A 23,878-nucleotide genomic window follows, 5' to 3' on the forward strand; every position below is an offset into this window, starting at 1 on the left:
GCAGGGGCAATTCCTTTTGCCATGCTTTACACACATGAACTCCAGCTTCATGGAGAAAGAGCAGTCTTTTGGCAGAAGTCATGCTGCTTCAATTGAAATGGATAACAGTTCATACTTAAAAATATACATATAATGGTAGAGATAAGTAATTTTATTTATAAATATACTCAGTTTATTTTTACATTTCTCTCCCTGAACTAGAAGACAGGTGTACAGCCTAAGAAAGATGCTGGGGATATAGCTGACTATGCCATCCCTACAGGACTGTTGCAATAAACCCATAGTGCATGTCTATTGCAACATGAATACATTGGGTTACGCACAAGATCCATCTACCAGGAAAGCCTGCATCTGGAAGAGGGCAGGTTGTGTGTCCAAGGGAAGACATAGTTAGCCAAGGAGGGAGTTGACTTACTGAGGTGACTTACATTCTGCCCAGAGAACTGCATCTCCATCCCACCTACTGCTGCACATTATTCCATGACAATAAATTCATCCTCTGTATTTATGAAACCTCTGCTACTAAACAATAAAACCCCTGCTAAGAAGAAGCCATAAAGTGCTGCTGGAAAGGGGCTGTTCAAGGGCATGGTGTTGGCTCTTTTTTTTTTTTCCTAGTTAATTTTCTGTGCTGCCAATGGAAAGCTATCACCAGCTCCATCGTACTTGCTGGATGTTGCTGCAGAAGCAAAGAATCATCTGCATAAAAAGCATGCTTAATTCTTGCTATCCAACCATCCAACTTCAACACTGCTTTCTACAGGAAAAACAATTCTCTGTTAATAACTGCTGAAGTCAGAAGCCAACATAAAAGCAGCAGATATTTAAAAAAAAAAAAAAAAACCACAAAAACACAGACTATGTCAGGCCCAATTATCTAAATTAAAATCTTTATCCATTTCAATGTAATAAGAACATAAACCTACTGATCCCATTAAATGCAGCTGAAACACATCTTACAGCAATGTTTTTCATCATAACATAAGGTTAATCTAATGATCCTGTACTATATTTGATGTTTTTTTTTGTTGTTGTTGAGTTGTTGGGGGTTTTTTTGGTCAGGTTTGGTTTTGTTTTTCTTCTTACTTCAATGTTCTGCATTTACTTTCCATGTTATATCTCTTCTCCAACTGAGATATATGAGAAACCTTCACTTAAAGGTCTACAACATTTCAACTGCTGGCTGAAAATAGTACGGAAGCAAGTATTTTCAGAGAATTTTTTCTTCCTAAGCTGCTGTCTTAACTGATATGTTTTCTGAAAATTCTTATGCTGTTTTTTATAGTTCTTAATTAAAATTTGTTTTTAGGTTAGTTGATTCATAAATGGTTATACCTATGAGGTTTTCTCCCATGCAGTGCTGCTTTCTAGTGAATTGAGAGCATTGACAGTCAACATTGTGGCCAAACCAAGTCATATTGGAGTAATCAAAAGATAAATAAATATAGGCGCAATATTAACAAAATGTTAATCCCGATCCAGCAGATTCAAAGATTTTAGGACATTACTAGCTGCATGGCCTAAATTAGCTACACTAATATGTCTTCTAATGGAGAGGGGGGAAAAAAAAATCAGAAACAGAGAGAACAAAGTGACTGGAATAAATTACTTGCAGAAGGAAGTACTGTGATTACATGCCTGGTCTAATGCAATCTATTTGAGTTACCAGAAAGGATAACAGATGTTGCAGTAGAGGTAAAGTAACAACAAACCCAGCATCTGCGGCTAATGGTTCTGGAACTTTTCATCCCCAAAACCTGGAGGCAAACACCTACAGAACAGACAGGGCTTCAAAGTAAATACAATATATTTATTTCTTCAGATGCTGGGAACTACATTAATTTTCTGTTCCAACTGCTTTTCCTAACACAGCAAGTTAGGCAAGCAAAAAGCTGATTCATGTGCCCTGTTAGATTGACCAAGTACATTTTTATGCTGGCTTCATACCCTGGTTGTATAAATAAATGGACATAAAAAGTTACAGTAGCTCTCAGCCAAATCAGCCAGGAAGAAGCTCCAATGGCTCTGTTATCCAAGATTTCACTTTCTGTTCAAACTCCCTCTCTTGTCTTTTCAAAAATAATTTCAAGAGGGCAAAGAAAATAGAATTTAAAAAAAAAAAAAAAAGCATGCTCCAAAAGAACTATGGCACTAGTTTAGCTCTATGGCATTTTTTAGGAATGGCTGCACCGCATATATCACAAACATATAAAACAAACATATCACAAAGGTGCTGTGATAGGTCCATTTAAAATTAGACTGTCGTCAGCCAGTAATTTGGCTATTTCTCTTCAGCCTTGCTAGTTTTACTTGAAGCCATAGATACTTTGGTCAAGTGATTAGAGAAGACACTTTCTTTCTAGATGTGTATATCTAGAACCGTACCTTTTTAAGAAAACCTCAATACCGGGACTATGCAGGGAAACATTTCATATATATGACCTGGCTACATTCTAATAATTGAGAATCAAGAAATAAAAAGGTAAAAGAACCCCAAAACGTAATGACATCATTGAGAGTCTAGAAGTGGGGAAAAATGAAATTAGAAAAAGGGACTACACAAATGTGAAGACTTGACTGAATCTGTTCACTGCTTCTTTCCAGGGGACTTAACATTAAAAAATTCTTCAGCTTCAAAGAGTAAAAACTCATTTTGAACATGAAGAAAACAGTTTTCAACATGTTCTTAAAATATAAAACATTGAAACGATGAACAAAAATAGGACGCAATATATACGCTTACATGCATAAGTGCATCCAATGTAAAATTATATTATATTTTTAATTACTTGTCCACAGTATGTTACTGATAAAAGCCCCTCTCCAGAAATTTTGGAAGCTTCAAAGAGTAAAACGGAAGAGGAATTTTAGCAGACAGATTCAAAGTTATCATTTGATCTTTTTCAATCTCCTGGTAGAAAAACAGTTCATCATGCTATAGTTCTGAGCTAAATCCAACAACTTACTGACGCTTGGTGATGTGAGAGGTCAGCTGTAAGCACCCCAGGGAAAAGAATTCAGGATTTCCAGAAGTGCTAGGTACAAGGGTGCTCTGTTACATAGCAAACAAGACAGATGATACAGAAGCAATGGCTTGCCTTTCATTTTTTCCAGGCTTCCTCTAGTCTCTGAAGATTAGTACACTTTGCCTCTGTCCTTTACTAATACTTTTTAACCATGTTATTTTGTGAAAGCACTTCTTATTTTCTTTCTCTCTCTCAGAAACTACAGGAACCACAGACAGCATGCCATCCCTGAGAATGCATTGCAAGTTTTTGAACTCTCCTAAAGCAGCTCAGAATAATGATGTGCTTTCTATGGATTTGGGCAAATAGGGAAAATCAGTTTGATGCTTCTATTCACCACCAGAAAAATATTACATGTTGTCATCTGATCAAAAATATATATATTTTTATAAAGAAGTGCTGTAAAACACCTTTTAGTAAATAGCCCTTGTGAAATGTTTTGAAGTATATTGCTAGTGTACACCAACATTACAAATAAATATTCTTACCATACGAAAAGACAAATTTTCTTAGCATACAACCTAAGGAGAAAAGAGCTGCTTAAATTATCACTTCTTTAAATTGGTATTATAATCTAAAAGACAGCTTTGCTCAGCCATCTTTTGAAGTTGCATACATCTTGCATACATCTTAGGAAACAAACAGCTGAAGTATTGTCTACAAGTATCCCTAGCATAAAGTAGCATCTTAACTTCCCTGCAGTACTAAAGGTTTTCATAATTGCAAAGTTATGATTTAAAAGTTCTTAGAAAACCAACATCAATAGATTCTCAAGGGAGGGGAAAATAATACAAAAAAAAAAAACTTTGAAATTTTGTTTGGAAATAAGTTTCTTAGGATTATCATTTAAGAGTTTTACAAGTTTTATCAATTAGAAGTCTGGGGGGGCATTTGAAGCTGGATAATCTTGTTAGACAACAGCCGTCTGTACTGAATTCCTGGGACAACAATAAGGCTGTTTTTCATAATTAATTCTGATTCATCTGCTTTAATTTGAAGAAGCCATTCACAGTCATCTGTGCTGTATGTCAAGTGTCACAACTACATCAGAATTATGCAAAGAAAAAAGCTGTGTGTGACAGTCTGTTATTTTCCTATCAGAAATGAAAGCGAGTTCACAAAGTGTTAGAGAGCTTAAGACCCTATTTAGTAATCAAAGTGTCTGCAAAAGGAGACCTGACGGATCCAGAAAGCTTCCTGGGAAAGGTATATCTTTCTGGATTTGGAGTCAACACATTTTAACACTGTCCTGCTGCTCTGAGTGTTCTTGAAAGCGTTGTACCCCTGAAGATAGGCCCAAGGCCAAAGACTTCCAGGAATTATTCAACAAGCCATGATGCCAGCTGACCACAGAGACAGCCACTCCCTGCCAAAATGTAATGCAGAAAGCCCTGTCCTGAGTGCCGTGGGCCAGCTCCAGACCCGCTCTGACCTGGGCATGGCACCAGGCTGCTCCAGCAGCATCCCCCCACCTCCTCGCCCCAGCAGCCCCGTGCTCTAAGTCAGCACAACAGCTCACCCAGAGACAGCACAGAAACCCCCAAAGCAGGCTTCCACTGCACCGCATGGACAAGCTAAGTGGCATCCTGGCTCTTGAGATGTTACTGCATTTGCATACACTTGATGTGATTGAATGGCAGTGTGTGATATATACACACACAAGTACTGTGCAGGAGGTGCTCCCACACCCCTCTTCTTCTTTCTCAGGCTCTCCCTCCAGCTTCCCAGCTTGATTCACTCTCACTAGCCTCCCCCATTCCCATAGCTCTCCTATCCACACTTCTGATTTTATACAAGGTGTACCAGAACTTGTGTTTCAAATGCTGGTAATTCTAACATAGAACATGCTATAATGCAATAACAAACTGAAGTAGGGAGAAAGGCACCCTTGAGAGTCTCAGAGTATTTGGAAACTGCGGAAAGGAGGAGAGCTAAAGCCCACTCTTCACTAGACAAGCTTTGCCAGAATGGCTGCATCCCATGTCCTCAGGCACAACTGTTTTACGCCAGCCTGAAACAAATGCTTTTTACCATTAGAGCTTCTGCCAATGCGCTGAGTGAACTAAACTCTTCTGGCTAAAACATTCAGTTGTATCCATTGAATTGCCTCCACACAGGAACAAGAACCAGCACTGTGGCACCCCATGCAGAGCACAGCAAAAGTCATGTCCTTTTCAGTACAGAGCTAAGTCTTAAGACACAGAATCTGGATTTTGAAAAGATGGCCCCCAACCTAAATGCTCACAGTAGGTGACCAAATCAATCTTAGCAGAAATATCTAGGGGGAAACAAATGCAATGCTAGTTAGAAAGCATCAGTCTCAGCTATCTAATAAAACTTTGCTACTTCACCAGGTAAAGAGTCTCTATTTTCCTATGAAGGAATCTAATAGCTTGGATTTCCACGGGTTGACACAGAGCCACCGCAGCGTGTGGTTTTGAGTCCACTGCAAGTCAGCGTGAGCACAGTAACCCAAGCCAGCCTGCCTTGTGGGCAGTTAGTTACTTCTGAAATGAAAACCCCTGGGGACATTCCCAGATTGAGATCTTGCCCAACAGCTCCACTTGCTAAGCAAGTTATCTCAAGACTTCCCCAGTCTTCCACCTGCCCATTCCAAGCTCCACCTATGCTCTCAAAGTTCCTTTTTTCACACTAAGCTTTTGTGATCTTCAGCCTACGAGATGATCAGATGACAACCAGAATAAAGGCAGATGACATCAGATGACGTGACAAAAAAAAAAAAAAGTGCAGTCTTCACAAGAATAAAAAATAGGCAAAGTGCAGAGATGAGATGGCAGATTGTGTGAATTTTGGCATCTCTCCAAATTGCAAGCAATTAACCACAGATTTTACTGTTCTTGTGTCATGCAGAAACCCTGCTGCAGAGGAGCACACCGACCTGTCACATTCACTCCACTTCCACCTAACACCTCTGAGGCCATTTTTTCCTCCAAGTTGTCCTGGTAAGCACACAGCAGAAAAAGAAATATCCTAATGCTGGCCCAGGTGATAATTTGAAAATTGGGTTTTCTTATTTTGCTGATCTTTTCCAGACGCATTTGAAGATAGACTGTTTTCTTACTGTCCAGGAGTAAACAAGGCAGTTTCTTCCAGCTCATTGAAAGTTTTCAGAGTTTATACAGAAAAATATGTTAGATAAAACCCACCTCTCTACTACGACTAGAAAAGGCTAAAGCAATGCTTCCGAGAATCAGAAACTCCCATGAGCTCCAACTATCAAATGTGACTAATTGGATTAAGACAAACTCCCAAGGAACTAAGACAAAAGGTACACATATTAACCTAGAGGTCAGGTAACAGGATTCATTCCATCAAAATGTTTATTAACCAAAATGCATTCAGTTAATTATTTTATTAATAATTATTTTTATTTTTTAAATAAAAGTATATTTTTCCCTCCAGATTTTTCAGGTTGGCAGGCCTTTAGTAGACTTTTTCCACCCCTCAAAGATGAGCCCCTTTTTGTAATAGGTTTGCAGAGGTGGGTGTATCGATGAAAAAGGTTTCTGACTTCTAACTGCATGCATGTGTTCTCTGAGGGCCAGCAAAGAACACTTGGCCCCAAAGCATAAGGATGAGTGGGAAGTGGGAGAAACAAGGCTGTGTTTTATTACCATTCAAAGGAAGTAAAGCTACCTCTTAATCTCCTTGCTCCAACACTGCTTTATCATTCCTGCAGGCTTCAAGCCCTTATCTGAAGGGCAGTGTTTTGAAATATAAGCACAGCTATTCTCTGTTTTCACCTTGCAGCACAAATTTAATTGATGATCGTTAAAGAAAGCCACTCCTGCACAGCATAAAATTCTGTGATTCTTTGATTCATTGCCAAACCAAATAAAAACTCAAAACAAAATAAACAAAAAAACCTTGCTTTTCCTTCCACAGAATTGAAAAAAAGTTTAAACATCCTTTCCTAATATAGAAAACTTTTGGTTGAATCGAACCTTTCAGACTGTTATATGCAAAATAAATTAAAGATATGGGGAATCCTAGCTTGGACCCTGAACACACACACAAGGAGACACGCATCTCTAAGGACAGTATGTTGACAATACAGGAATTTGTCTGTCTGTACAGAGTACTTGTGGGTTTTGCCCAGTGGAGAGCTCACACAGGACGATGGGATGCCCAGACACTCTTTTGTTTCTCTCAGATGTTTATTTACACGGCTTCCACAGGGACTGTTGTCCAGGCCCTGGATCTCCCAGACCTGGGACTCTTCCAGACCATACAGGATATGAGAGACAGCTACACCCAGACCACTGCCCTGAGAGGTCTGAACTGTGGAGTCAGATCAGCCTCAAAGAGGAAAGGAAACTGAGCCCTGCAGTCTAATGAACTACAAAAAATGAATCACTGCCATCTCCTCTGGCAGTATTATGAATATAGGTCTGTTTTTTTCCGCTTTCTTCAGCCAAAATGATCAAATTCAGAACAGGTTCACAGTCCAGCTACCAACAACTGAAGCTACATTTGGGAGGCATGTTTACTGTTTTATATAAGCAAGCCTGTCATGCTGTAGACCATGTCATTCTTGCTGTTCCTCCTTCCTCACTCCCAGAGTGCTCGCTGGGAAGCTGGCTTGCCTTTCCCCTCCCCATCCCCCTCAGCTAGATTAAAACAGATGGCAGAGGGACATGAAATAAAGAGCAAACACAGATGAGTGACTAATTTTCCAAAAGGAGACAAAAAAAAAAAAAAAACTCAACTTCAACACCCGAAGCAGCAAGGAATGCATAATTACTTTGTGAACATCATTCTTCCATATAAGCAAATGCAGCAGTTGCCACGCTATGATGACAATAAGCAGGGGAGGTATCCTCCAGGCAGGCTTGACAAGCAGCAACAGACTATGCTGCAATCCAACGGATGCAAGTAGAGAACATGGCAAACGCCTGGAGGAGAGCATTACAGACTAACTCCACCTAGGTAGCAACCCTGCTTCCCAGGCAGGTTTTGCTGAGCACTCTGCTCGGTTACCTGGCTGAGATGAAAGCTAGCTCTGGGGGTACCTCCCCAGGAACTGCCTTTGAAATGGGACACCTGTGAATCCCTCTTTGTGGGGTTGTCACTTTGGGGCTTGAAGAGTCTGGTGTTTTACAGGCTGGAAAACGTGGAGCAACTGGTAATGCTGGTGGAGTAGCAAAGCGAGGACCACAGCCTTCTGGAGGGAGACGTGGCAAAGGGATCACAGCCAGCATGCTGGAGTTCTTGTGGCCTCAATAGGAAACATGAAGGTGAGTTGATGACAACAGGGAGGTGAGGACAGGAGCTATCGCAGGGCTTCACTTTGCCCCTTTGCCAGAGGTTACTGCTTTCACTTCGGCTCTCAGGGAGTTGGTGCTGCATCTCTCTGAGAAGCACCCAGAGGCACAGGGCAAGTTCTGCTTCGCTGGCAGCTTGAACAAGCCCTCAGACTTTACATTTCAGCTGCTTCCGTGGAAACACTACCTCCATCCTGTTGACTTTGGTCCAGGAGCAATAAGATTACAGAGGAGACATCTGGGATGGTAACTTTCAGGGCTAAGTCTGTCAGAGTTTGTCATTTTAACCATTTGGAATTATTTCTGTTGGCTGAAAGAATTTAAAGAGCTGTCCAGAAAACTAAAGCAAGCATCATCTTTGTTGTGCCTGACACGAAGCATACTGCAGCGTATCATTCTGCCAACACAGGGACTTTTAGATTGGTAACATGGCTAAGAAAAGCATCAGATGCAGGTTTACTGTGCAAGTTCTGTGTGTTGCATTCAAGGACTTTTCTTTACCATTTTCTAACAAATCAGAGCTCCTGCACTCAGACAATAAATGGCTTTGTGCATCTCTAAGCTGGAGGCACATATCCTCCAGGATTCTGAGATTTGTTTCCTTCACGTGTTATATTGCTATTCAGGGCATGCTGCAAAGCCTATTTATTTACCTGTGCTTCTCCCGAGAGGGTAGTTGGTAGGCAGAATTTTGTATTATCTTTAGTTGATATTAGTTCAATTGATTTATCTGCAGTTTTGTAGTTATTTGTGGTCTGTGTTTCTAGAAATGGGTCTGTTGTGACCTTCTATAAGGAGAAATGATAAATAACTCCAGTTAACAGAGACTCAAGCAGCAAAATCTAAACATCTTTTCAGTTATTCCTCTACCTCACCAATACATTTCAGGTCCAGAATGTGCTCAGTCCCATGAACTGAGACAGCATGATCCAAAACAGAGACTCTAAAGCATTACTTCAGCACGCACATGTGATTGTTTGCTGACAGATGAAGGACTGGAAATAACTCTACCTTGTAATTATGGACACGGATACAGCTCTTAAAAAAGAGGGAAAAAGTGGGGGAAGGAGGAGGTAAGTTTTCAGCCATTTTAGAATATCTGGCAGCACACCAAGATTTAAATATTTTAAAGTTGTGGCTTAGCAGGGGGAGGTACATCTACAGCAAGCATATAGCAATGCAGATCAGGTATGGCAGCCTTGAGATTTCTGTTTCTTCTTTCAAACTGCTGATGGACTTTTACTTTGCATTCCAGGGATGGCAATGTTTACTACAGGTTTGCAGCAGCTGCCTTCAGCCAGCAAGTAACTCCTCTTACACACCAGCCAGTCACCCCTACTTCATTTTAGGGGATGCACTGTAGCTCTGGGAGCCTTAGGAAGAGTTAAGGGAAGAACAGATTTTAAGGACAGGCACTAAAAATCAAATGAGAGTGTTCCTCTTTCTTTCTCAGCTGGTGAGGCTTCAGAGTTTGGGCTCAACAAAGCACATATCCACCACCAAATCTGGTAGGAGTTCATCCTCTTTAAACAGATTTGTTTAATTCAAAAGAGTATTTCCTTCTGCTCAAATTTAATGTGATGGATCACTACTAAGCTAATTATCATTAGCATACAATGTGGTTGGTATCTAAAGGCAGTGACAGCCATATCAGGAAGAATTTTTACAAGCTCATAAATACTGCTTTTGGAAGAAATTTTAGCTCTCAAGCAATTCTGGTACTTACAGCTGCCTTATTCTATGGTTATTTTAGTCTTACCTCTAGTGTCTGGCTAGCCTGTGCATGTGATAAAAACAAGATGGCTGAATGCAAGCACAGAGCCTTCCCTCTCATCAGGAAAATATATTTGTAGGATCAGTTTCCATTAAGGCAAGAAAGCTGGGCCTTTTTAACTGGCTTACTGATTAGTTTGGCCAATAAAGCAAGGAATCCCACTAGCAGGTGAAATGCTTCATCATTTCAAAGCCAGCTGGAGCCTGTTAAGTGAGAGGAGATGGCCAGGATCTTTCTATGTCACTGGCACAACTTCGTATTAACTCAATGGAGTCAAGAGGACAGCCTGGCAGTGCAAACACTGCTACTGTTTTCTGGAGTATTTTAAGTATCCTCAGTTCAGTTAGTTGCTCATTTTGCTTCCTGAACTCTACTTCTGCTATTGGTGATGACATTTTAAACTAAACATGTTTTGGTAAGGACCCCACATGTACAGAAAACAAGCAAACACCCCCGAAATATACTCAGAAAACTTGTATGCAAAAAGCAGTAATTAAACTCTAATCATCAAGTTTTCTCCCTGACAGTGCTTACAGCAGTTTAAAAAAAGCCAGACACGAAATAAAATAAAATAAAATAAAATAAAATAAAAACTCCAGCAGCTGTAAGCTAATAGTTCAAGTTAAATTCAGGACCAAAAACAGTAGGCTCATGACACCTTTCCCAAAGGCATTCCCAGCCATGTTTCTCCAGCAACTGGAGAAAATTCAAACTACTTCCCAAGATTAGGCAAAGGCAGAGGCGTGCTGTTTTCTAAACCTACCAGGACAGACTGATGCTACTGAACAAGAGCAATTTAATTATTCTTCTGTAAATCTCAGACATAAATGGGTGTTTATGGGTTTAATACACGCACACATGCTCCTACAAAACTGAGGAGAGCAAACAGCATTCTTTATTCTGTGAATTGCCAATGGAAAAATTCAACATTTATGTTTGTGATAAAGCTATACAGACATTTTCCCTTATGCCTCCTAAACAAGGTTGGATGATACAGTTGCCTTTATAATAAAGGAGATACTTACATTCTGGTCATCTTATCATGCTGCATTTGGGCAGGAAGGAAAAAAAAATCCACAGAAGTGGCTAATTCCTCAAAAAAATAATAATGTCAACGTATCTAAGATAACAGACATACTATCTTTGGTAAACAGCAACTTCCATTGTTTACAGAGCTCTTGTTCAGCATAATATTTCAATGGGTCAACTGAAACATCACACTTGTGTTTTAATAGCAGTTAGAGAATAATTTACTCTGTTAAGATTTATAATGAAGATAAAGCACAGAACATCCTTTTCACTAATCTTAAATTCAGGAGAATATTAATGCAACGCACAGAATCGATGCTTCAAGGCTTTCAAAAGTTTTCCAACAGCAGCTGCATATTGTAAAGATGATGACAAAAGAAAACCAGCTTCCACAGGATTAGATGTATTCCATGTATTCCAATAGGAAGCTTCATCCTTCAAAAGGGACACTGAGTAGCCAGTTGCACAAAAGTAGCCTTAAAAATATCTAGACTGTAAGAATTGCTTTGAAAATACATATATCTCACCGCTGAACCCATCTTATATTAGAATACAGATCTTCAGTTCAGCATGACTGTAAGATTGTTTTCCTTCATCAAGAGGGCACAAAGTCTTCTGTGCTTCCTTTTGAAGTCTTTTTTAGCTGTAAGTCTTGCTCTGTAGACTCACGTGGGGCTAACAGCAAAGTCCAAACTCCAAGTACGGTGTGTAGTTACGCCAGTATACCTACAGCACCCGGGGGCACCACCTGAGATTAGATGCTTCCTGTACTAAATGCATACAATGGATAATTTCTGCTGCTAAGAGAAGACAACATATGTATGCAAAGTGGGTTTGCAGGGAAGTAATCCTGTAGCTATTTTATAGAACATGAACTGAAGCACTTGAATGAATTTACACAAGATTGACAAGGAAAGCCTCCTGCAGAGGGGTAGAAGCCAGCTCCCCTGCATCCCAATCCAGCGCACTGTTTACAGGATCACCCTTCATACTCCTAAAAATGGTTCTGTTGCTTGCTGAGAACCAAAGCCAGTGACAGCCACTGACTGAGCCGAGTTCAACTTTGCAAGAGGAAATCCAGAATTAGTTCATCCTGTAAGTGATCACGAGAGACAGAAGTGGCAGTCCTTAAATGCTGCCAGGCTTTTAACTCTACTTATTTATAAAACAGTATTTTTAGCTAACAATCCCCCAATAACCTTGCACAAACTCCCGCCATGGTTAGTGGAGGCCCGCCATCCCACTTGGACAGGCAAGCCATCAAACTATGACCATCAGCCCCAAACAGCACAGCCAGCAGATGGGCTCCAGAGCCTCAGAGGGAGCCACCACCTTGGAGGGCAGATCTTGTTGCCAGACCTCTGCCCACCCTGGATGGTGCCACACTCCTTGGTCTGCACAGCATCCCATGGGGACCACCCTGGACACATGCTGCTGGGGCTCTGAAGGCAACAGCAGAAGGTCTTAACACTCCACATAGGAACAGAAGGGTGGGATTCCAGATGGGTGCCGTTAAAGCGCACGTTATATCCCATGAATGGGAGACCCCAGCACGGGTATCTAACAGCAGCATGCTGAAAACCTGGGTGGCAGTCTTCAATACTGCTATGAGCCCATGCTGTCAGCCTGAATGAAATCAGAGCATGCTGGCTGACAATCTTAAAACCACAGAAAGAGACACATGGCAAGTAAGTGCATTGCCATCACTGCGCTTCTTACAAAGAGCCTCACAATCACTGCAGTCCTAAGGAAACCTACTTATTCCTACACACCAGTTCTGTGAACCCACCCATACCATTTTCCTTACTCCACAGCCTCAAACCGAATAATCTTTCAAAAGCTATTAATCAACTTTCATTATATCTAAATTGCTTTTTGCTTGCTTGCAATTAAAGACTAATATCTAAAGAATCAGAAACTTATAAGGAAATTAACCATAATGAGTAACTGTTTTAAAATATGATCAACTGCTGGATATCAACAGAAGACTTAGTATTTCCCAATAAGTATTTTTTTCCCATGTATTTACTCAAGCTCAGAAATGAAGATTTATTTAGCAGAGGTTGAACATTCACCAGATAATACTATACTTGCCTGTTCCTTCTCTGGAAGGCAGCTAGCTATAGACAAAAATATCTGCAACCTAACAATTACTGTGGATTCAGGGGGTTTTAAGGTGACACTGACATGACGAAAGATCTATTTTATGCATGTGAAGTGAATTTCAAGTTCAGAGAGAGGGATGCAGAGAGAAAAAGAGCATGTGCATGCTGTAATCAGCTCATGTACAGGACAAGATTCTGTGTAGTGTTTGTAAATAACACCAAATAAAATGTTTCCTCTCCTTGTCCTTCCATACAATTAAACGGTGGGGTCAAGTAATGTCAAAAACTCTTTTGAGTAACCCAATAGCATATTAAGCATTGCCTGGGTTAGAATATCAAACTAAATTGGTCCAAGGGACCAAGGTTATATACAGTACATGAGATTTTTTAAGCCACTTCAGCACAATACCAAAAAGCTTTAGTTATATTAATGAGACCCTTTTTTTCCTAAGAAAAAAAAAAAAAATAAAAATTTCATTTATTTCATATATTTCCCTATTTCTGGCATCCAGTGCAACGCAAGTGCAACCCACTTACTACAGTCCAGGACTGGTCAGAGGAAACCCTACTTAGAGGTTCATCTGGTAGGTCTTCCACGCACAGGAAATCGCATGTCAAAACTCACAAGAGGATGATCTGATCATCTTACTGTGAGTTACAAGCTCTAGACTAAAAAGCTGGAAACTTCTACTTCAGCTCCAGCCTGCAATGTGCTCAGAAACCCTCCTTGATAAGAGTGCAGGGTGGAACAGCACTTCCCCAGAACACAACTGAGCATTCATTTCATCAGTATTTCCCTGCTTTTTACTTCCTGCGGAGCCATAAGAGGAGTTGTACTGTTTCCGCAGAGATAGTCGCTAGTGGAACAATCAACATTCAAGTTCTGTGCAGTTTTCTATGGCAGCAACCAGAGAACAGCAAAACTTGAGGAATGTAATGATGTTTTCAAGAGTCTAATCTACGCATAATATTTCAGTTAGACAATAAGCCAGACATCTGAAGATTTAAAATATATCCAGCCGTTTAATTTTAGAGTTGCATAGGAGGAATGAAACTTTCAACATGTAAATGTTTCTTCTTCTCATACTCATAGAGCAATTGTTCACTTTACTGGTTTCTCTAGAAAACTATGTCCAAGTTTAGAAAGCCCACGAGGAAGGACTCGTATTGATGGGAAAGAATGGATTCATATAGAGAAAAGAAGTATTATACCAACTTCCTGTGGATTAAAGTTTTCAATAGTGTTTACATTGCTCAGCAGAGTAGCCAGCATTAGCCTAGAGGCAGTGTCAGTACTTACCTTAGGATGAGATTGCCCATGTATAACCAGTTTTGAGAACCCACTACAATCCAAGCATTTAGCAAAAGGCTGGCTCTGCACCATGGGTGCCACATGGATGCCACTGCCTGCTGAAGGGACAGGGCTGGCTGTTCCCTGCCACAGTTTGCAGCACCCTGCGGGGCAGTGCCATCTCAGGCACCACTGCACGCTCCTCTCCCCTGCTGTGCAAACATACCCTTCCCATCAGCACGACCAAGGAAAAAGAGAAGGCAGAGCATCCCACATCGTGTTAGCCAGGAAAATCTGTCTAGAGCCAGAATCATTTCTAATGATAAGTCTGATGTTCCTGTAATTTTGGGGCCCACAGTCTTTCAAGATAACAAAAATGAAGGCTCTCTACAGAACAAAGATGCACTTTCTGAAGTGTTTTTATTTTTCTAACAGGTAGCTTCTACTGGTAAAGATCACCTTTAAAAGGGAACATGGATTTAATAAACTCAACAGAACAAAACAGTACGTCAGAAGAACTATTCAAATGGGTGACATCCAAGATTCTCATTTCCATTACCTTGTCTGTACTTGCACTAATGACAACAGCCATCAATTCTCTTGTGATGACTGCAATAATTGTGACAAGAAAGCTCCACCACCCCGCCAACTATTTAATCTGCTCTCTTGCAGTGACTGATTTCCTTGTGGCAGTCCTAGTGATGCCCTTCAGCATTGCCTACATTGTAAAGGAGACGTGGATCATGGGGCAAGTGGTGTGTGACATTTGGCTGAGCGTGGATATTACATGCTGCACGTGTTCCATCTTGCATCTCTCTGCCATTGCTTTGGATCGGTACAGAGCAATCACGGATGCTGTGGAATATGCACGGAAAAGGACACCGAAGCATGCTGGCATCATGATTGCAGTGGTATGGATCATATCCATTTTTATCTCCATGCCGCCTTTGTTTTGGCGGCACCAGACAACCAGCAGGGATGATGAATGCATCATCAAACATGACCACATTGTTTTCACCATTTACTCTACGTTTGGCGCCTTCTATATCCCATTGGCCTTGATTCTAATCCTTTATTACAAGATATACAAGGCAGCAAAAACATTTCACAGAAGAAGCGTCAGCCGGATCGTCAGGGAGGAGGTAAATGGACAGGTCCTTTTGGACACAGGTGAAAGAAGCACCAAATTGGCTTCAATGCCCAGCACAACAGAGAAGACATCAGATCCACTGATGGACTGCGATAAAATCAATATCACCGTACGAAGCCCCAGGTCTGAATCTAAGCACGAGAAGTCCTGGAAAAAACAGAGAATCTCTAGCACAAGAGAGCGAAAGGCAGCAACTACTCTGGGTCTGATCCTGGGGGCATTTGTGATCTGCTGGCTCCCTTTTTTTGTAAAAGAAGTAGTTGTTAATACCTGTGAAAGATGTCACATCTCAGAAGACATGTCTAATTTCCTAGCATGGCTGGGATATATCAATTCCCTTATTAATCCTCTAATCTACACAATCTTTAATGAAGATTTCAAGAAAGCATTCCAGAAGCTTGTGCGGTGTAGGCAATATTTCTAAGAGCTTTTGTTCATATAAGAAGAACATATTCATTGGGGTTTTTTAACATGTATAAATTTATATAACTGAGTTCACATTTGTTGTATTTAAGGAGAAACACCAAGACTCTGCATTTACATAATGACTCTTTTGTATTAGTAGTACTTGGAGCATAAATTGCCCAAGTTTTAAAGAGATGGATCTTCTGGGATCGGTTTTGCTCTGGAAAAGGAGGTAGCATTTACTCATTGTGACCCTGACCCACCTGTGATTTGCAGAGCCACCTAGTTTGAAGCATTCAGGTATTACCTTAAACATAAAGGAAATACATGCTTGAAGTAGACAAAACAAAGAAACAAAATCAGAAAGAAAAAAAAAAGCAACAACTAACCAATGAAGTTTTAAGTGAAACACCACACAGGTTTTGGTTTCTATTATCAATAAGATAGAAAATACAGCTTAGAATTAAAAACTTTATTAATTTGTCACAGGCCTGCAGCATAGAGCCAAGCCATTCCCAGCAAAGGGTAGTAGCTTTAAACATACCTAGCGTCATCCTCTGTTAACTAGTTGAGTGCAGCTGTAGCCCTGCCTTCTCCCCTAGATGAAGGACTTCCCTGGGTTATGCCCCAGCAGTAGTCAAGGCACTTTCATGGGTTACCAGTTCATAGCGAGCCACTGTTTCATGCCCTCTGCTACTGCACACCCAAGACAGACATGGACACAGCCGCAGGGGAATGGCTGGTAGTCAGGGCACCTCGTGATTTGCGTGCACACAGTGCCTGGTGCTCAGAGACACCATTTCAGTAGGGACTATGGAGAGTTTACCTCATAAAGAGCAGCTGGTCCTCCTCATGGGGATGTTAGAAAGGAGAGAAACATGAAATACTCCCTGTTCCCTCAGCCCTACCTCATATGCCTAGCCGGCACGGCCCCCACAACTTTCTGAACACCAAATCCCGCCACACAGCTTGTGCCAGGGCCACTAGAGCATTGCTGATGGCAAGTGTCTCAGTGAGCTTGGGTTGAGGGCCACCTACTGAAGCTCCAGCTCAGCATATGCTAGAAGCCGGTTAGGCCCGAAGCCTAACATCCCCCGAGTCTTTTCTCAACTGCCTCAAGCGCTAGGGCTGTGCACCCTCTTCCCAGCCATTTGAGAAAGAAGGGACCGAGTGCAGTGCCAGCACTGTGGGTCCCCAGAAAAGGTCCTTCAGGAGCTTCTCCAGAAAGGGCAGGGGGAGGGATCTCAGTCAGCAGCATACACTTGGGAAGGGAATCCTGTGGGATGCACATGGCCTGGCGCTTCCAAACCCCCACTTCCCCCAGAGCATCTAGTCCCAGTCCTCAGTCCCAGCAGAGCTGAAGGGACCTGTACGCACTCCAGCCATTCCCGGCCAACTGGTTCAGCCAAAGATAGCCACGATGAACAAGGCCTTTAGTGGGCTGCCTGCAAAGGCCTCAAAGACAGCACCTTGGCCAGTCTTGATTTACATACTCTAGACACCAAGACACAGCACTAAAAAGTGCAACAGCCCTTGCCTCAAAACTATCAGTGCAAGTTTATCAGCAGCTAAGGGTACTAACAAGACAGTGGGCATTTACCCCCATGGTGCAGATGAGTAGCTAAGAGCCACCACAGAGCCCAGGGATGGGTTTTGCACTTTTCAGGTCAGACAGATTTAGACTGCGTCACCAAGACCCTGGCTTTGCATTTGTTGCCAGCCATTCAGTACTGTCTAGCAGGAACAGGGACTGGAGGCTCCTTACAGGAACTACAAATCCTGCTGTCAGCAGCAGCAGTCCTTCAGAGATGCTCTGATTTGGCACACAGGCTGGCAGCTTTGGGACGTCACAAAGAAGCTGAGACATGAGACCACTACACAGAGCCTTAGTTTGGGAAGGGTGTCACCGGTCTTTGCAGTTTTTCTTCCAAGAGACTTTTAGCATTTTGTATTAGACAAGAAAATCCAGAAAAAAAAATGCTGTCTCTGTTGTTTCTCTCTCCTGCTTTCCCTCCCCTTATATTCCAAACTGTGGAGCTTAATGATTTTTGCATTTTGCCCACTAGCTACAAGCTTCCACAACAGCTGTCAGAGGTGTTTCATGCAAGATGACAAGGTTTGAGACCTAAGATATTGAACTAATTTGTTTCTGTCACTTGAAACTTACTATATTCTGCTTTCACATCAAGATCCAAATGAGATACTACTCAGAAGTACTAGAAACCATGTATTTCTTTTACCGCTGATTTTAACCCCTGCAGGAACCTAGTGGAAAGCTTACTTGTCACACCACATAGCTCTAGTGCAGCAGTAGCACAGCTAAATTTTGAAGGCACTAGGATGCAGCAGCATGTAATTTGGCTTGCGCTCAGCATAAGCAAACACACTTGATACCACTGCAGTCAGAGTACAGCTGCGGCTGCCCCCATGACCTCAGCACTGGCTATATTATGCTAAAAGAAAATAACCATTTTAAAGATCAGCCATGCTCTGCTGTCTCCAGAAAGATCCACAGAATTGTTTCCTCAAAGGATTACCAAATTAGCAGAAGGCTGCAAGGAAACCACACTGAAACATTTAAGGTTGAAGACCTGTTTGTTTCCTGAGTACTGTGTCATAACATGGGACTTCTAGAGCCACAGCTTCCACTCCCCTGCTTTTCCCTTTGTATCTGCTGGAGGGCAGCGTATATTGCTTTTCCTCTTACATGTAAAACATTTGACAATACCTTGTGAAAGCAAATTGGAAGAAAAACTAGGGGTTGTTTCTGAGGAGAAAAGATGCTTAAGATACTCATATTTAAATAATAATGGTAAGGCTCAAAGAATGGAGTAGCATGTAGATAAACAGAAAATAGCTGTTATTTATGCACTGTCAACAGTATTATACTCTGGATCTACTTAAGCTGCTAAACGTTTCTCGAAATGCAAGGGTGGTTTCTTTTGTATCCTTTTCACTGAGCTGTATCTGCTCACCCTTCAACACCCAGTGGTGGAAGATGCAGCTACAAGAAATCTAAGCAAACAAGCAGATAGTTATCTTATTAAAAGCACTTACGGATTGTGGACCATCATTCTTGGTGTCTGAAATTTCCATAGTGCCAAACACTTTATCCTACGTCCCCACACAGTATCACTTCATCTCTAGCATTTATCTATGCATGTGATGTGCTAAGAAAAAAATCTGACTTCCTCTTTCAAGATGCATAATAGTTAAGATTTCTGTTGGATGCTGCTTTCCGCTCCCCAGAAGGTACACAGGCACCCACTGTAGCTTAGTACTGAATCCAAGGAACAAGAACAAGACTGCAAGATTTTTATGCCCTGGAACTATTTTTACAAGTAGCTCTTTACCTTTTAAGAGTTCAGTTTCAGAAAATAGAAAAAAAAAAAAAAAAAGTCTGTTTTCTTAACTCTATCAGAAGAGTGCATGTGTATTGAAGGAAAGGGTTTTACATATCCTCTGCTTTGTGTGAAGCTTTCTGGGCTCCTGTCACTGGTGTAGCTGCCCTCCCAGTTGCTGCTTGCTGCCTACCTACCCACCCATCAATTTATATTTCTTCTAACACCTAGGGAACTGGATTTGGAGCAGCTGACCTGCTCCCACTTCATCTTTCACAGAGGATGATTCCTGAAGCAGCTGTGAACACTATATGCAGTTCAGGTAGATGTTTTTTGCTAACAGCAAGCAGTTAAATACACCTCATTATTCTGTGCTCAGTCCTTCACTTTTCCTCCCTGCCAAATGCTTTATTGATGTCCTTTCCTCTTGAGGAGAGCACATCCCTACAGAGGGGTTGGGCTACGAATACACTTTTGTTTTAGTGATGCAGTCACACTTGTTAATGCATGACTGTACCACCCAGAAACACCCACTTCATCCAAATGTGCTTTTGGCAGTCACTGCCTTCAGCTGGTGCCTAATTGTTCTTGGTGTTAGGGAGGTACACAGAAATAACTATGTACCAAATCATTTTCTCCAGTAGTTACAAACTTAGCACGTTATTTCTAGGCAAGTACGCAGTATTATTTATTTGACCTTTGCATTTAAGATTCCTTTGCATAAGGGAAACAGAAAGTCACCGCTGTAGCTGTTGAAAGGAAGGACTTTTTTGAACTCTGCGCACCAAAGAAAAAAGGCTGCAAGAAAAACATGAGGAAGCCCGTGTAGCAGCCCTGTAAAGACTGAGCATAAACCTAGCACTTGCAAGCACCCCAGCACTCAAGTAGTAAATGTTACCTGCTGTTTGATCTCATATACCTCTTCTGAAAAGTGCTGCTGCACTACAGGGACAATACTAACAATATCAGAACTACGAAAAATACCAGCAATGTTTTGATATCCCCTCCCCTGCACAATCCTGAAATGAATTAAACAGATTTTTATTATTTTTAGGGATTTTCCATTTGTCTTCTGGGGACACTAATTTCTAATTCTTTTTTTTCCTCTCTCTTTAACCAGGAAGGGTAAGCCTTTAAAAGAAATATAAACATTTCTATGACCTAGGGTTTCTAGACATCATCTAGTAACTCAAGAAATCAAAGCTTTGGTGATACAGAGCTTGGCTAAGAAGATTACAGAGAACAGAACAGGCAACAGTCAGCAGCATTGGCATGAACAGACAAGGTTACCAATTCGATCCAAAACAGCCTTTCTGGTGTCAAATCCCTCTCATAACAGACAGCAATGACCGAAAAAATCTTATATCCTCAGGAAAATAGTGAAGTCTGAATTTTCTACAATCCAGTTGTTTACTCCATGTTCAGATGAGTTTAAGTAAGAACTTTGCAACTCAAAATAATTGCAAAGAAATATTTTTAGGTAAGGAAAAGATACTGTGCTTCATTAGTCAATCTGTACAATTATGTATTAAAAATCTCAGTTGAGGCAGAGTAAAAAGTGAAAGAAGGTGCTTATTGAACATTTATTTTTTATCCACTAGTAGTTCAAATCAATTGTATCCACTCTTTAAGGCATATATTTATTTAAACTACAGTTTTGAAGGTATGAATTGCTATATAACAGATGAGTTGCACTAATAAAATGTTTCCTTTTCCACTTTAAAATGAGATAGGTCCTATACATACACAATATTTTCTCTCACTAAATTAAATCTTTTCCTGTTCCCCCCATACATTCATTGATTTCAAACTCAGAGCAGTATATTATAGTTTGGATTTAAAGATAAAAACCATGTTTGATACCACAAAAAAAAGTGCTAAGTGCTAAGTTAAAGCTAGAGGAGTAATTAATCTTCTTGCTTCAGTTTAGATCATGACTGGTAGTAGATGTTTAATGCAATAACTAGCTCTCTGCTGGCAGTACTCCAAGATGCAAAAGCTGTGGCTAATTTGTATGACAGCAAGCATCTGCTAAGCAACTCACTTTTGGCTAAGCCCGGTTTCCTGTATTTCACAGTACAAAGCTGCATAACGTAGTCCACAGCCATGAAATAAGAAATCACCCCATTTGCACTCCAACCCTTTCTAAAGTGGTAGTCACTATAAGATACCTGCTCCAAAAACACACACCATTAACTGGCAAGAGCAAAGTTGTGTTTTTATCCACAGCAAAAACAGAAAAAAGCTTTCATATCTCTTACTTTTTTGGAGGTAGCCAGGAGGCAACCTGACCAGACTGGGGTCAGGTGGGCTCAACACAGGCCAGCACTGCTGCCCGACCAGGTGCAAAAAGAGATCTCTTCAAGCAGAATGCCACCAGCAGCAAGCTCAGTCAGCACTAGCTAGCAACAAAATAAAAAGCAGTCCAGCATCTGTCCCATCTTCTGTGGCAAAGGAAGTCCAAAAAGGTATCGACGGTCCCTTCGGTCATCTGGTCATTTCCTGCACCTTATTTTCTATCCTAACTTAGCTGGGCTCTGTCAGCTCTTCTGGCTTGTTTAGCAAGACAGTTTTGTATCAGCTTTGTGCTGGTCAGTACAGGGCTTGCATACCCTGTTATCACAAAGCTCAGCTCTGAAGCTTGAGGTCAGTCTTCAGCTTGGGTAAATGCAAAGAGATAGTAATTTAAGATAATAAAAATTTAAGGTAAGGACTTGATGTGCATTTTTCTTCCACAACTACTTTGACAGCAAGTAAACCAAGGTCCTTTTGAACCCAAACTAGTTTTCCAAGCAAGATATTTATATTACAGCCAAGCATGACCTTAATTTTCACAGACAAATATAAGCTATATTACCATTAGACTGTTTCTAACTTCATTCATTGGCAGTCTTTTGCATTTTGTCAAATTCTCCCACCTTGCTTTCAAAGTGTAGAAGAAATATTAATTAACTAATTATCTGAGGTAGGTAGGTCTTATCGCCATTTTACAGGTAGGAAACCAGAAGCCCAGGGAAGTGGACACCTCAGTCTGGATAAGGTCCCAGAGTGCTATTTAGCATACTAAACAAGAGAAGTGAACATTTCCAAACCCAGTGCTAGAATCACAGCATGGTCAAGACTGGAATGGACATCTGGAGATCATCTAGGAGGGCCACCTAGAGCAGGCTGCCCAGGACCATGTCCAGATGGCTTTTGAGTATCTCTAAGGATGGAGACTCCACAACTTCTCTGTGATACCAGTGTCATTACTCAGTCACCCTCGCAGTTTAAAAAAAAAAAAAACCTGATGTTCACGTGGAACCCACTGTGTTTTAGTTTGCGCCCGCTGCCTCTTGTCCCATCTCTGAGCAACACTGAAAAGAGCTTGTCTGGCTTTATCTTCTTTACACCCACTCTTCAGGTGTTTATACACACTGACAAAATCCCACCTGAGTCTTCTCCTCTAGGCTGCAGAGTCACAGCTCTCCCAGCCTTTCCTCTTATGAGAGATGCTCCAGTCCCTTAATCACCTCAGTAGTCCTTTGCTGAACTCTCTCCAGGATGTCCCTGCATATCTTATACTGGGGAGCCCAGAACTGGACACAGTACTCCAGGTGTGGCCTCACCGGTGAACAGAGAGGAAGGATCACCTCATACATTCCTCCAACTGTTGGCAACACTCCTGCTAATACAGTCCAAGAGGCTGTTGACCTTCTTTGCAGCAAGGGCACATTGCTGATTCATGTTCAGCCTTGTGCCCACCAGCATCCCCAAGGCAGTTTCTGCAAAGCTGCATTCCAGCTGGTCATCCCCCAGAAAGTAATGGCACCTGGGGTTGTTCCTCCCCAGGTGAAGGGCTTTGGACTTCCCTTTGTTGAACTGTACAAGAAATCACATAGTAGTGTGAGAGAAGAAAACGAGCTATGGATTGAAGCAAATCAGAAAAGGGGAAGGAGAAAAACAAGAGGAGACAGACAGAACATTTTTTTCCTTCTAGTGCCAGGGAGCCTTGAAACAAACTTGTTTGAACTCAAGTGCAAGTTTATTTTGAAGCTGCCTGGAACCTCCTGGGGGCTGAGCACAGAGAAGGAGAACATACACGTGAGCACATACAGGGCCAGTACAGCACTCTGTATCTGAGCACACAGGATCCTTCTCAAAGATCAGTGTGATAATACTGGTCAGCACCAGGCACACGAAGCCAGTGAGACTGGGAAACTATTAAGTACTGGGATTTAAAAAGCTACAGAGAGCAAAGAAAAAAAAAATAGTACTATCAAAGCACATCTTTTCAAATCATACCTACATTTCAACATTATCCTCTACCCCTCTCAAAAGCCACCTTGAACACAGGAAGTGTTAAATGGAGACTTGCCCCTAGCTTTAGAACTAGCTGGGGATATTCGTTCAGCTTTATGTTGCCCAAACACAAGTTACACAAAATCAAACCATTACCACAGTTTCTGCCTCTCCTCGTTCAATACTCTCGT

The 23,878-nt window shown here is 41.4% G+C and overlaps 1 protein-coding gene across 2 annotated transcripts in view; it reads left to right on the forward strand.

Moving 5' to 3' along the window:
- HTR1F (5-hydroxytryptamine receptor 1F) overlaps nt 1-19,602 on the forward strand; it is a 116,303-nt gene extending 96,701 nt beyond the window's left edge. The window contains exons 3-6 of one of the 2 annotated variants that reach the window (XM_013187678.3): nt 5,898-5,989; nt 8,151-8,284; nt 9,200-9,384; nt 14,946-19,602. In XM_013187678.3, the coding sequence (XP_013043132.1) occupies nt 14,984-16,084 (1,101 nt within the window). In that variant the 5' untranslated portion in view covers nt 5,898-5,989; nt 8,151-8,284; nt 9,200-9,384; nt 14,946-14,983 and the 3' untranslated portion in view covers nt 16,085-19,602. The remainder of the gene's footprint in view (nt 1-5,897; nt 5,990-8,150; nt 8,285-9,199; nt 9,385-14,945) is intronic. The other variant, XM_013187686.3, reaches the window with a different exon arrangement.
- The last annotated feature ends 4,276 nt before the right edge of the window (nt 19,603-23,878 follow it).

The sequence above is a fragment of the Anser cygnoides genome, chromosome 1 (genome assembly GCF_040182565.1).
Source record: "Anser cygnoides isolate HZ-2024a breed goose chromosome 1, Taihu_goose_T2T_genome, whole genome shotgun sequence".
Taxonomy (NCBI): Eukaryota; Metazoa; Chordata; class Aves; order Anseriformes; family Anatidae; genus Anser; species Anser cygnoides.